The following is a 14,297-nucleotide window of genomic DNA, read 5'->3' as shown; positions in this document are numbered from 1 at the left end:
TTAGAGCCACATAGAAAAAGTGCAAACTGATTAACACACACACACTAATCCATTAAGTTACAAATGTTAGTCAAAGGACAAAGAACGGTGATTGAAAAAAGGACAAATCTAAATCTAAAATCCATCCCAAAACAATGAATGCTAGTGAAAAAAATGTGATGTCTGAGATTTTGACTGAAGACAGACGTCTTTACACCTTGGCAGGAATAAACAGAGACACTGGAGTGTAGAGAAATGATGAGGCAAGAAATCTAGAGTTAACATAAACATGACTTATTTTAAATCAGCTCTAAATATGGTATGCATCACTGCCCTTAGCAGTACATACATACATAAATACATAAACATATATACAGTATGGGTGCATGTTTGTTGTAAACCAAATGTGACCAAATGTAATGTTTTGAGAAATGTTTAATTGACTTTTAACTGAAGACTAAAATAAGCCTTTTTAGTTACAGATGTCATGGTTATGCTTATGGTATTAGGTCTAGGCATAGCATTAATTAAGTAAATTAAGTATTATGTCAATAACCGGTCCTTACGAATATAATTAATGTTGTGTGTGTGTGTGTGTGTGTGTGTGTGTGTGTGTGTGTGTGTGTGTGTGTTTCAGCACACTGCTCTAATGCTGCTGTAATCAGGTCTAAGCTAAGAAAGAAACCTGGCAATTTCGATGAACACTAAAGAAACTCACTTAATCACGTGCATACGTACACACACACACACACACACACACACACACACACACACACACACACACACACTAGTCAAATAACTCACCCAGAAGCTACTGTAAATATTACACACCCCAAGAGCAGAAGAGAGAGGAAAAGAATAGTTTATACACAGAGAATGAGATCCTTATCTAAGACAATAAATGGCACACAAACAGACTCCCAAACACACACAAGACTCTCCAAACAACTATACAGTCATACTCATTCTCTAAAATGCATAAAAGAATTTCCACCGTGTGTGCAGCTCTAACCTGTGTGTTCTCGTCAATATCTCTCTCTGTGGGGGAAGAAACAGTGCTGCCAGAACAGCACTCCAAAAAATCCTCCTCACTGAGGTGGCCCTGGTCTCCCTGAGCCCCTCTGATACACGTAAAAGGAAGAGCAGGTAGGCAGCATATACCACCTGGACACAGCCTGGCCATGGCCATGTTCTAGCCAGCACCCATGCACTCACACACACAGTGAACTTTCACACTGACTTCCTCAACTGAACTCACACATACACACCCTTTTAAGAAGAAACTCCTCTCTCAGGTGAGTAGGCAAAGTTAAGGATTATCCTGTTACCTGGAACCGCCCCCTGAGTTGCGCCACACACACACACACACACACACACACACACACACACACACACACACACACACACACACACACACTCACACACATGGGCATGAAAACGGAAAGACTATAAATAAATGCAGGTAAACCGGTTTTACAAGGCTTCAAGGGAAATGTATGAGAGGGAGAAGGTCTGCCATTGGCCCTCACCTGCTGTCAATGAAAACCCATAAATACCCAGACAGGAGCAGGCCACAGGTATGATAATGAAGTTTATGAGATTAACAAAGGAAATGCAAAGTATAATAAATCCTTTCACGTTCGTGAGCTGGAAATGGAATTTGAACATCTTGTATCTGAGGCTTTATTACATCACACAGGAAGCTCATAAACAAGAAAGTGAACTTAATGGCTAAAAGAAACACGCCGTGATGTTAAATAAAATAGTAATTGGTATGACAATTACTATATGACAATTACTATTACTATTATATATGACAAAGTGAAAACGGAATTCTATACATGACTGTAATTTCTTTAAAACATCACATGTACATATGATTTGACCCTTTTCGAAAAACCAGACATTCAGCGCAGGTGCCTCCCATTTCTCTTGATCACTTGACTGAAGTCTACATGTGGAAAGGTTTATTGATTGGACACGATTTAAAAAGGCTCACAACTCTCTATAGAAGGCCTCACAGCTGACACAGCATATCAGAGATATCAGAGTAAAAACCAAGCCTTGAGGTCAAAGGAACTGCCTGCAGAGCTCATAGACAGGAATGTTCCAAGGATCAGTTCTGGGGAAGGCTACAAAAAAATTCTACTATACTGAATATTCCTCCATAATTCCTCCATAATTCTCAAATTAAAGAATAAGTTTGGCACAACCAGGACTCTTCTAACAGCTGGTGGGAGAATGGCCCTAGTAAGAGAGCTGACCAAGAACCCAATGGTCACTCTGACTGCATGGTCATTAGGTTTGAGCTTATTATTGTTTGTTAGGCCTAAAAGTCAGAAAAGCCCTTAAACCTTGCAATATGTACACAGTATTACCTACTTAGCACATAATGCCATTTTCTCAAATTTAAAACAATTTGGAGAAAGCTGCTCGCACTTGCGTACGTTTTTTACACATAATCTACTTTACACCTCTCTTCACACCTCTGCTTTACAGTGCCTGTGATTTATACACAATCTGCCATTTAACCCCTAATCCTATACTTTGTGATTTAGAAACGCTCTGTAAAGAAATTTTGACAGACGTGTAGTCTATAGAGTGGGGTGTGTGTTTAGCAATGTATATCAGATCTGACTGATATGTTTAAGCAATTGGAGTGGCATAACAGGAAAACAAAGAACAAGAGGCTGAGTACGCACAAGGACACACACGTAGGCACGTTCAGACACACACACCGCACTTACATGCATAGTCTGATGTGCTGCGATGGCTGTCTGCCTCTGTCAGCCAACGACTGAAACCAATGACACGACTGAAACAGCACATTCTTTTGAACACACAAACACACAATCACTAATAAGAATGCAGTGAAACTCAGAAAGATGCAAAACGAGCATGGAGTTTCTGCACATCTCTCACTTACTCCTTTAGGTAATTATTTCTGTTCAGAAACCCATTTCCTTTCTGAAACAGATTTCTCCCCTCAGCACTCTCTTGTTATTAGTTACGACTCATAACTGTCCAGTCGGTTAATCACTTCCGGGGTCAAACTGATAGCAGGAAAGGAAATGACAAGTCTGCGTTTGCCCTTTGCTGCAAGACAGACATAATGACATCATTGCTGTCTAGATACTCTATAATTCTCCATACATGAGGGCATTTGGTCCAACTAGTTATAAAACTACAATAACACTTTAATCACAGAGAGGTAAGGTCCTAGCTCGATTGGCAGGGTTTTCTATTCATACATTTTCCTTGAGGTGTCATCACTTATTGTGTTCTTTCCAATTTTGTTTTATTTTTTTTATGAATACACTCCACTATTGTGCAGTGTCATTGCTCTAGTGAATAAAAGAGAAGTGATCCATCATTGATGCCCCCGAAAAAAAAAATCCACAAATTGCATTTAATTCACTACAGTACATAATAAGACCATGTTTCATGCTTGCTCTACCTACAAAATTTGTATAACCCTTGAATGATGACATCAATGAACATTTTTATTAAGTCATCAGCAGCAAATGAGTAATAGATTTCTCAGAGGTCATAATTGAAATGGGAAAGCTTCTTTCAAGACAGGCATTTGTCAATGGGGCTAATTTTCATCCACTGATTTCTGTTTCCTTCACTCAGTCCAATGCACAGAGACAGTGAAATGCATTCATATTAGCAGTAATATGATAGGACTCCACAAGTGAGGTAAGACGATACATCTCCTGAGGGCAGTGAGGTGTTAACCCCTTTCTGAGCCACTAGAGGGCAGCAGAAGCAGTTGGCATCGAAAGACGATGAATGCTGCAGTCATTTGTATCTGCCTCTTCTGGATGAGCTCTACTGCACATCCATATCCACACACACAAACAAAACACACACCAAACACAAACACAAAACATAAACACGGACACAACACACATGCAAAGATAGGGTCAAGCATCTTAACAAAAAAAAGACCTACAATTATAAATGGTGGTGTTTATATACACATGCACACACACACACACACACACACACACACACACACACACACACACACACTCGCTCAGTCACAGATGACATGATGCAGAGGTCCATGACAGCCTGATGGCTTGCAGGGTTGTCATAGCAACAGCCAAGTTTCCCCTGAATGGAAACTGTCAAAGATGAAGCCACCAGCACTCACATTAACACACATACACAACACAATCCCCCACGGTCTGTTTCAAACTCTCAGCACACACTGCCCGGCAGTAAAGAGGCGGCGTGTCACTTCCTGAGTGGGCATAAAATATCTGAGCTCAGAGCTCTGGCAGCACTGCAGCTCCCAGAACCATATGGGGCTTAGCAGGTTAATCTCTTTCTGCAGAACCCTGTGCCTGAATACACACACACACACACACACACACACACACACACACACACACACACACACACACACACACACTTAGTCTCTATACATTGACTGTCTCATAGCACAGTGTGACATCTCCAACTGGCTTATTACTAATACCAGGATTCTTATTCGAGCTGTAATGTGACAGATAAAAGTCCATACGCCATCTGTTCTCAATCTATCAGAACCAAAATTAGATAAAACCAGCATTTTGCTAGAAACTAAAATTAGAAATGGAAATAACCATGGAAGCTTTTGAGTCTTTGGGTTATCTTGGAATGATTCATGTTTGACAAATATTAAGAGCAAATGGCAAACAACTGGACACAAAAAAAAAATCTACAAATGTCCAGGATGTTTTCCGGATGTGAGGAAACTCTGACCAGTCTCACGAGCTGCATTGACACAGGTCACTCAGTTCATAGCTGAAAGCATCACATTATAGATCTGACAGACAAAAAAAAAAAAATAATTCATGCAGTACCAGTTATTCTAGAAAATTGTTTCTAGAAAATTTAAAAAGCTGGAAGGAATGGTTAAGTAGATGAAATAATGCACAACGATGTCAAATGTCAAATTAAATTATCAAATGGTGGATTCATTTTTATGCTTTTTTGAATACTGCATAATCTGGGCAAATGAAATGATGCTATATTTAAAAACTATGTTGAGCTGGTGCTTAAAGGCAAAAAATGGCATCGTCTGAATGAGGAAGGTGTTTAGTTTCAGATTTTATGCTGTTCTGTAAACAGGCTTTCGAACAGTAATTCTAACCACCACATCTTTTTGTTTGGAGACCTGCCTCCTGTCCACAAACAGGATAAATACTACACAGTTGCTTGCATCATCATGTGGACTGGCAGGACAATTATTTGGAGAAAATAATTTAAATACGCCATCACATTCTCCATCATTTCTCAGCTCTGGAATATAAACTGACATTACAAGCGACATTCCACCCTGACACAATTGTACCTCTTTCACCACCTGGCAAGCGATCCAATTCTCTCTATCCTTTTCTATACTCTGTACACACCGACGGTGAAAATGCATTGGAATATTCCAAAGTAACGTCAATCAGGACATTTTAAGGAGGCAGTGTTAAAAATATGGCAACTGTTAAAAAGCGGTTCCATGCCTAAACCTGCCAACACTGTGCTGTTTTGCCTTTCACTTCTCAACCCTCTCAAAACCATTCTGAATCATCATTCTGTGAGTGTCCTAGAAAAGCATATACCATATTCTTTTTTTTTTTTTTTTTGTGCATAAAGACAGCCACATATTCAGTGGTATTTCTTTTTAAATATCGTCACCATCCTTTCACTAGAATGCCTGGATGCTTGTGTAATGGCGGATAACATGATCGACGTGTAAATATGGATGCCTCCTTTTATTGATTGGTTGTATTTTAGTGGTTCATATCAATTTTTTCTTCTCTCATACAGTATTTACAGAACCAGGAGTGACAGAGTAATCCTGACAAAAGATATTTTATTAAAACTCGATTTTCAGGAAAGTATTTTCATATAGAAACATACACATTTCCATAATACATTTGTGTTTCTGTGGTGAATTATGAAGGATGCAATGAAGAATCTAATGTTTAGCTGTTTATAATATGCACTTTATAACACAGGGATCACGACTGTAAATATGACCATTCCTCGGAACTGAAATCTGAAATTGGTCTATTTATTAACATAAAGACACCAACATATCAAATTATGAACACAAACACACACACACACACACACACACACACGCATGCTCAGACACACATAAGCCACACAAAGATGTGGGTCATAGTGATAATGGTCATATAGCAGACCATTTCTGGTCTCATTGTGCATTGCTGCTGATTGCTTCTAGCATGCCTCATAAATCTGCCTCTCATAATCCCTAACAGAGAGAGAGAGAGAGAGAGAGAGAGAGAGAGAGAGAGAGAGAGAGAGGCAAATGAGAGAAATTGAAAAGAGACATCAAGAGAGAGAGAGAGAGAGAGAGAGAGAGAGAGAATGAGAGAGAGAGAGAGAAAGAGAGAGAGAGAAAGAGAATGAGAGAGAAAGAGAGAGAGAGAGAGAGAGAGAGAGAGAGAGAGAGAGAGAGAGAGAGAGAGTGAGGCAGACAGACAGAAAGACCCCACGGATTATTTTCGGACATGTGGTGCTACTTTGAAGCATAAAGAAGGACGGAGGGAAGGAGATGAGAGCAGTGAAGGTTGAGAACAGAGGGCTGGAAGGAGGGAGGATGACATTCCACCTGCTGATCATGTACTTTTAAAGCTTTGGCCATGATTGAAGTGCAAATGGGAGGTGCAGGCACGCACACACACACACACACACACACACACACACACACACACACACACACACACACACACAGACTTTAAGTAGGCCTAACAACTTCATTATGTTAATGTGAAATGTATGCACTTGAAATGTAAGCGTGTGAAACAGAGAATAGGAAGGTCATGAGAGATACAGTTTTTAGCCTTTAGACAGCTACAGAGTATGTATACAGACAAACAGACAGACACTTGACCTATTGTTGTGTGATAATGTCCAGAAAACAATACAGTTACAAATGAAAAACAGGTCAAAGCACAAGATATATGAATTCTTAGTATATATTTGTAGTAATGGGAGGTTCAGATCATTTTAGTGAATTGGTTCTTTGAATCTCGTTCCTCAAAATAAAAAAATAATTGACTAAAATATTTTTTTATTTTGAGGAACGTGATTCAAAGAACCAATTCACTAAAATGATCTGAACCTCCCATCACTAACAAATTGATCAAAGAAACAAATAAAATGTTATATTTTCAATAAACAGATCCCCGTCTACATACACAAGCTTTGACTATAGTTCCAAAAATAAGAATAGACTAGAATAGAATAGAATAGACTTGAATAGAATAGACTAGACTAGACCTAACTAGAATAGAATAGAATAGAACAGCCATTATTTGTCACATATACATTACAGCACAATGAAATTCTCTCTTCGCATATCCCAGCTTGCTCGGAAACTGCGGTCAGAGCGCAGGGTCGGCCGTATACGGCGCCCCTGGAGCACAGAGGGTTAAGGGTCTTGCTCAAAGGCCTAAGAGTGGCAAAAATATGACGATGCAGCTAAGGACAAATGGTCATAAACTGAATGAGCAGCCCACCTCTCATATCTTCTTTTTGTCATGTGACTCCCATACTTATTGTAACAATAATGTCAAGATCTGGACCAAAAAAAACCTGATCCATTGCACTGTGCAGTTTATATAGGAGTCATGTGATAAAAGAAAGAACAACGTGGAACAAAGTACTCATGAGTTAAACTACTCAATTCTGTTTCCTGTACATAACCTAAGGATCAGAAGCTTTGCGACCGGGCGAAAATGAACAAAATCACTCTTTGAGACTGCTCGTTCTTCTGAGTCACATTAAAGACTCATTCAAAATGAACTAATCGCTCATGAACGACCCATCACTAATATCTGTTGTGTTTCAGTCAGCAATGGTAGCAGCAGCAGCTGGTAATGACAGTAAACTGAATTATAAACCACATGAGTGTGCTGTCAGGTATGGAGTCAGTGAAAGGGTCTGAACAGCGTGACAGAAGCGCTGATGATGACAGACCAAAGTCACAGTAATATTTAGACAGTGAAGAGAATCATTGCTCACATAAGCAAGTACTTCCCGTTCACTTCGTATGGGTGTGTAGCAACACCTCGAGCTCTCGCTTATAGGAGTGGCCTGTTTAGAACGTGTCAAATAAAGAAAAGTAGAAGCCAAACTTTGGGCAAAAATTTGAGCAGTTGTACTTAGTTGAGCCAAAATACTGTTGAATAAGGACTAAATGCAGTCATGAACCAAGGTTGTAAAATAAGGGAAATATAAAAATTCAAAATGGGAAATATCAGATATTCTGAGCCATTAAACCTGGTGCGTGAACTGTTGAGATTTACTGTTGGATTTGCAGAGGTACCAACAGTGCAAACAAGAATGATTCTAGCAGGTAGAGGAAAAGAAAAACTAGTTTTAGTCACGAAATCCCTTGCATATACCGGTGGCAAGACAGCACCAAGCAACAATGAGAAAACCATGACCCTGGATCCTAATTTTTTACCATCTAAACAGACCACAGCTTGGACCACATGGCTTTTATTTGCTAAGAGCAGGGAGCTTAGTGAAATTAAAGGTGAAACATTTTCCTAAAACTCCTAAAAGTAAATAAGTACTGGCAAAAGTAACAAAAAAATGCACAATGAATGCAAATTTCACTCATGTTTGCCTTCATTAAAAATCAGGACAGTTCACTTTTCAGGGGGCCTTTAATTGTTATAGTGTGTTATAGGATCACTTCCTGGTTAGCGGCTAACGCTAGCCCTATACATTCTTTAGTGTTTTCATACATGCACAAAACAAATCGCGTTTTTTTTCGATATGGAGTGAGTAGACAAAGTGCCACTGCTAACTCTAGTTTCTTTTTTATACCCCTGGCATTATTGTGTATGTTTTCAAGTTTAATAAATAAAAATTGCACTCAAAGTGTGAGGTGGAGACTTAATACATTCCTGAGGGAACCCAGATTTTAACTCTGTTCTGCCTGTAAAAAGGATTGCATTCGGTACACATGTGCACCGTTATACCCCTCATTTATATATATATATATATATATATATATATATATATATATATATATATATATATATATATATATATATATATATACATACATACATACATATGAGAAGAAAGTCTTGTGTGTGTACGTGTGTCCCCTTCATCAGTCTCAACTTCTCACCCCAGCTGATCTACTTGTTAGTTAGTGGACTTGTTTCCCAACCTAGCAGTTGCATTCAGGGTGGTTACAGCTACTACACTAATAGCATCATTTTCACCCACATACACACACACACACACACACACACACACACACACACACACACACACACACACACACATAGCATGTCAGTGTCATTACTGTGCTGAGAATATACACCTCCCAATGTTCTCAGCACTGCTCTGTTTCCACTGGCTGACACTGGAGATGGTGGTGATAAATAGTGCTTAGCAACCAAGAGGTTTCAGTCTGTACATCTATAAATGTGAATATACAAGGTTGATATTGCAAATAAGCACAGTAGATGTTACACAACATTACAGAAATGAAGCTCCCTTAGGTGAAATGTCACCTTAAGTCCACTAAGCTGTAATGATTTACCATGTGCAGCTCTAATGAGCTCGATCAGAAACTGCTTTCATATGACCAGCCAGTGCCTTAAACTCAACATGCACACACACACAATGTGTGACCCCTGTGATCAATCACCAGCTTCTGAGAGAACCCACAACACCCACTCTCCCTTCCACTGCCTCATTACAGAGACTCAGGACATGGCATTGATCAAATGGCCACTTAGACACACACACACACACACACACACACACACACACACACACACACACACACACACACATATATACTCTATATGCACATACTATACACAAACACTTTCCTCATTCCTATGTCTTAATCTTACACATATCATACCATCCTGTCTTGCTTTTACACTCACACCCATATCTATCTTTACTTACACACACACACACACACACACACACACACACACACACACACACACACACACCCATATGCCTTTCTCTCTTTCCATGCATTTCCCATGCATATACATTTTTTATTCCTCACTTCTCTCTTTTACTTTTTATTTGCATCATCTGTGGAATTTCTTCACTAGGGAAAATCCGTTACAGTCTGCACCCGAAAGTTTAATAATTAAAGGTTATTTTTGGATTCGGATTGCATTTAAGCATTAATGAATCCAGTCATAGAGATAATAGAGATTTACCTCCAGCACGGCACTATGTATTCTTTCACAATTTACAGTAACTGAATGTAATTTTTGTAATTATAATGTTGTTTATTATGGGGCAGTGTTATAATACATAATAGATATACAATTGACACATAATAGCTTGCTATTCACTATATACGCTCAGTACATAGAGTTTACTGTGGTGTGTGTGTAAGAAGGCGAGCCTGTTACATCACTTCCCTGCGTTTGACTCTGTGAAGCGGGACCTATTGTGGCTTCATTTTCCTGAGTGTAGCCTGTAGACACGGAGTCTCATATACCCCGCTCCAATTCAATTACTCAAGCCCTCTCTATTCAATCTTTTCTGGCTTCAATACAGCTCGGGCTTGGCTCAAATACCCTATATGTGAATGTGTGTGCGTGTGTGTGTCTCAGATGGCATCAAGATTCGGGATGATAATGTTAAATGATAAATGATAATGATAAAGGTGCAGCTGATCATTCTGCTGTAAAATGATCAAATTCCTCCCTCGTTTCTCTTTGGCTCTGTGTAACGGCAATTTTTACAGCATGATGGATTCCTTCGTTGCCCTCAATCTTCACAGCCCATTAATAACCAGGCTGATCCCTTGGCCAGCTAACTCTTTCCAATTCCAATTAGCCATGGAAGTGTGGTGTTTAAGGTGAGCAGAGGGTTATGATTTCAAGTCTTGGGAAAGAGTTAATCCCGAGTCCTTTATGGGACCTTTTTGTTTAAAGTTGCTGAGTTAAAGTTTTATTAAAGTTTATCAAATCACTGATGATGCCAAAGACTATACAAAATAATGTGAATGTGAATTATACCTAAATCTTTGTTAAATGTATTAACAAATCTCTTGCAGATCTAAAGAAACGTGCGCTATTAAAAACAGCCACATCTGAAGGAGAAAGTCTATTATATATAAAATATAAAGGTTTTTGTATTAGTTTTCATTATAGTGATTATCCAACACTTTCTGCTTAGCAAAATAATATACACGAAGACACTGCAAATGTCCTTATACTGTAGCAAGTAAAACTATCTTGCATTAGCTCACATTTATTTAGTAACTTTTAAGTTTATATACTATTATTAATTAACTAAATAATTCACTTAATGTTTTATTCATTGATATAAATATAAATGCATAAACTAGCAAAAACCATCTACCACCAGACTATTAATTAGTCTTATTAATAGTTGTATAATAATATATTCAGCTTTAATTGTCATCTTATAATAGGGAATAGCCACTTAACCCTATTTTAAATGTTGGACTAGTCACAATAAAATCATTTTCAAAAACTGTAAATCTACATGTACACTATATTAAAATTAGTTTATATAATTTATACATCCTTGCACACAATTATAATGTTTTCTAATATTAATAATAATAATAATAATAATCATTAGAATAATATTCTAATAACAGTTTTTCATCAATCTGTGAAGATGTGTACATTATACCAAACACAAGAAAAAATTAAATACACAGAAGCAGGTGAATTTGTAGGCCATTAACAGAACCACTTTTTCCACACCAGGAAAATATTTCCAGAAGGTGAAAATAAACCCTGGTCAGTCCATTACAGTAAATAAACACATTTGCCTGGGGCTTGTACAGATGATCAATTCACCATCCAGCATGTTTTTCGGGAGGAAAGTGAAATAACTGGATGCAACCGATGCATACGCAGGGAGAACATGTGCTGATCCGCATCAAGCTCGTGGTCGAACCAGAGACCCTGAAGCTGTGAGTCATCAACACCTACCCACTTGCTAACTGTACACTTTTATTAACAATGCTCGTTCAGACACGTTATTTATTTTAACTGAAGGTGGCGTATCTTTTCTATTTTTACTCGTTCTTCACAGTCACTGCGACTTAAAGAGAGTGGAAAATTACATCAGAATAATTCAGCTGCAGTAATTGTGTGGAATCATTTTAAAAATGTCCTGTCTATAAAACAAAACAATTGAGTGAAAATTTCATGTGTAACCCATCTGAGCTGAAATTCATAACCAAGTAAACAAATAAATAATTAAAAATAAAATTGCTTGTTTAAAGCATACATAACTCACATTTGTGTAATAAATATCACCATATTACAGCTAAATTATATGAACAATTTTTCTTGGCTGGTGTGTAGAGATAGATATTTCCACATGTAAACCATGATGCAGCTCATGCACCTGTTACATCATACAATTTGTTAACCATGTATAGAGTAACCCCTGTGAAGTTGGAATCTGGGTTCTGCAGCCTGTGGAAAACTATTTGAGTGGCACCACAAAATATATTGTCCAATTAAGTGTCTCCACATAAATGTGTTTTGTGTGTCAACAATGTCCTTGTGAAGAATCTCTCCGAAGCAAGGGAATGCTGCTTCAGCTCTCAGTTCACTGAGGAGGTACTTAAGCGGAGGTGTGAGAGGCTCTCACTCCCATCATCCATTTAAATCAACCCCACAAACACACCTCTCTAAACCACTCACTCACAACCCAATACACTCAGATACACACTCCAACAGGACCTCCTCCCACTCTCTGGCACTTTCTCTTTCGCTCACCATCCGTCTTGCCACCACATGCGGTTTTGTCCGGTGCCTTGCTGAGCTGCTCTGCCTGACAACAGCCGCACAGATACAGCAGACAACTTAGCTTTCTAGAAATCATAGGCATGTTTATGGTTATGGTAGGTTAGTTGTGTTTTACAGATTAACTAACTGCAAATCTAGCTAGCTACGTAATGTTTAATGTCTTGTACCGATCTTGCACTAAAGTACTAACCTGATAGCTACCAAAATGTTAGCTAACTTACTCTAATTTCACCTCATCAGTGCAACCACTAAGTAACTAACTCATCACTAAGATGACACTTGTTATCCAGCTTTTGCTTACAGTCTGCATAGCTATGGCCATAGAGGTGGTATCAAAAACTTTCAAGACTAGCTCTGTTTACAAGAAATTTTGACATTATTACCTTCAAAATAGTCCACTCGCACAGCAATACAGCGTCTCCAGCATTCCTGACAATTCTGGGATGGGTCTTCTTTTCAAAGTGTGTCAAGCACCTTCTGCGATTCGTGCTGGATCTCCGCAATAGTGTCAAAACAGTAACCTTTGAGCTGGATCTTCATCATTCAGGAGCAAAGTAGTTTGAGTGTGGAAGTGAGAGGAGAGCTCTGGTGAGAATAGCACCAGTTGCACAGCTCCCCATGTACACAGGACAATGTCTTTTGGCACAATGACTTATGAAGGTCGGTGCTTGCTGTGACTATGCGTGCAGCCTTGTGCTGCCATCTGTTGGCGTATTACAAAACGAGTCTCAAAACTTTTTGGTACCACCTCGAATGTCTGATTAAGAAATGCCAGTAAATATGGGTGCAAGGTAACCAAAGCAGAAATGTTGACCAATGTTTTACAATGTAGACTGCAAAATACAGTGGTCAATACAGGTATCCATGTAGTTTTTCTCATATACATAGTGCTGTGGAGTCACAAAATATTGTGAAAGTGATTCAAATATGCATATGAGCAAGACATCGAATTTTCCTGGCCTACTGTGGCTTCGCATCTCTAAAATCTCGGTTGATATTTGTTTTTATTTGCTCACGCTGTATGTTTTTTATTATTCTTATTATTCCCTCTCAGTTTGATTTTCTCTCTGCTGCTTTTTCTCACTTTCAGACTACTGTTCTCTCTCTGCTTCAGTCCGCATGCCCCTGTTTAGCCTGTTGGCACATGTTTTAAGTAGCGCCGAGAAGAAACAATGGGAGAAAGAAAAAAAATTGAATCGAGTGAAATAAGGATTAGGTTGCAATAGGTTTTATCTAGAGGCTCACAAGAAGCAGAGACGCTTTCCAGGCTCGGTGCTCGGGAGGCCGAGCGAGTAGCCGGCACGAGTAGGTGACATTTCGCAGAGCTATTAAATATGGTGTGTGTAAGTGTGTGTTTTGTGTGTTACATGTTATTTCAAGCACATGAGTAGAATTCTAATATGCTTTGTGTTTCCTCTCTTTTCATTGCTCCTCAGTTTTTTCCCCACACCATAATTTCCTCACACACACACACACACACACACACACACACAC

At 38.8% G+C, this 14,297-nt stretch overlaps 1 protein-coding gene across 13 annotated transcripts in view; it reads right to left on the bottom strand.

Annotated features, from left to right (window-relative positions):
* Window positions 1-14,297, bottom strand: part of si:dkey-172j4.3 (diacylglycerol kinase eta) — an 80,996-nt gene that overhangs the window by 34,117 nt on the left and 32,582 nt on the right. For 2 of the 13 annotated variants that reach the window (XM_046850839.1, XM_046850838.1), the window contains exon 1: window positions 992-1,234. The exons of 8 other annotated variants lie outside the window; for them this stretch is intronic. In XM_046850839.1, coding sequence (XP_046706795.1) covers window positions 992-1,168 — 177 coding nt within the window. In that variant the 5' untranslated portion in view covers window positions 1,169-1,234. Of the gene's footprint in view, window positions 1-991; window positions 1,235-14,297 lie in introns of those variants that run through there. 3 more of the 13 variants (XM_046850843.1, XM_046850844.1, XM_046850846.1) reach the window with 2 other exon arrangements.

Source organism: Silurus meridionalis, chromosome 6, assembly GCF_014805685.1.
Source record: "Silurus meridionalis isolate SWU-2019-XX chromosome 6, ASM1480568v1, whole genome shotgun sequence".
Lineage (NCBI taxonomy): Eukaryota > Metazoa > Chordata > Actinopteri > Siluriformes > Siluridae > Silurus > Silurus meridionalis.
This window is presented reverse-complemented; position numbering and strand designations above follow the sequence as displayed.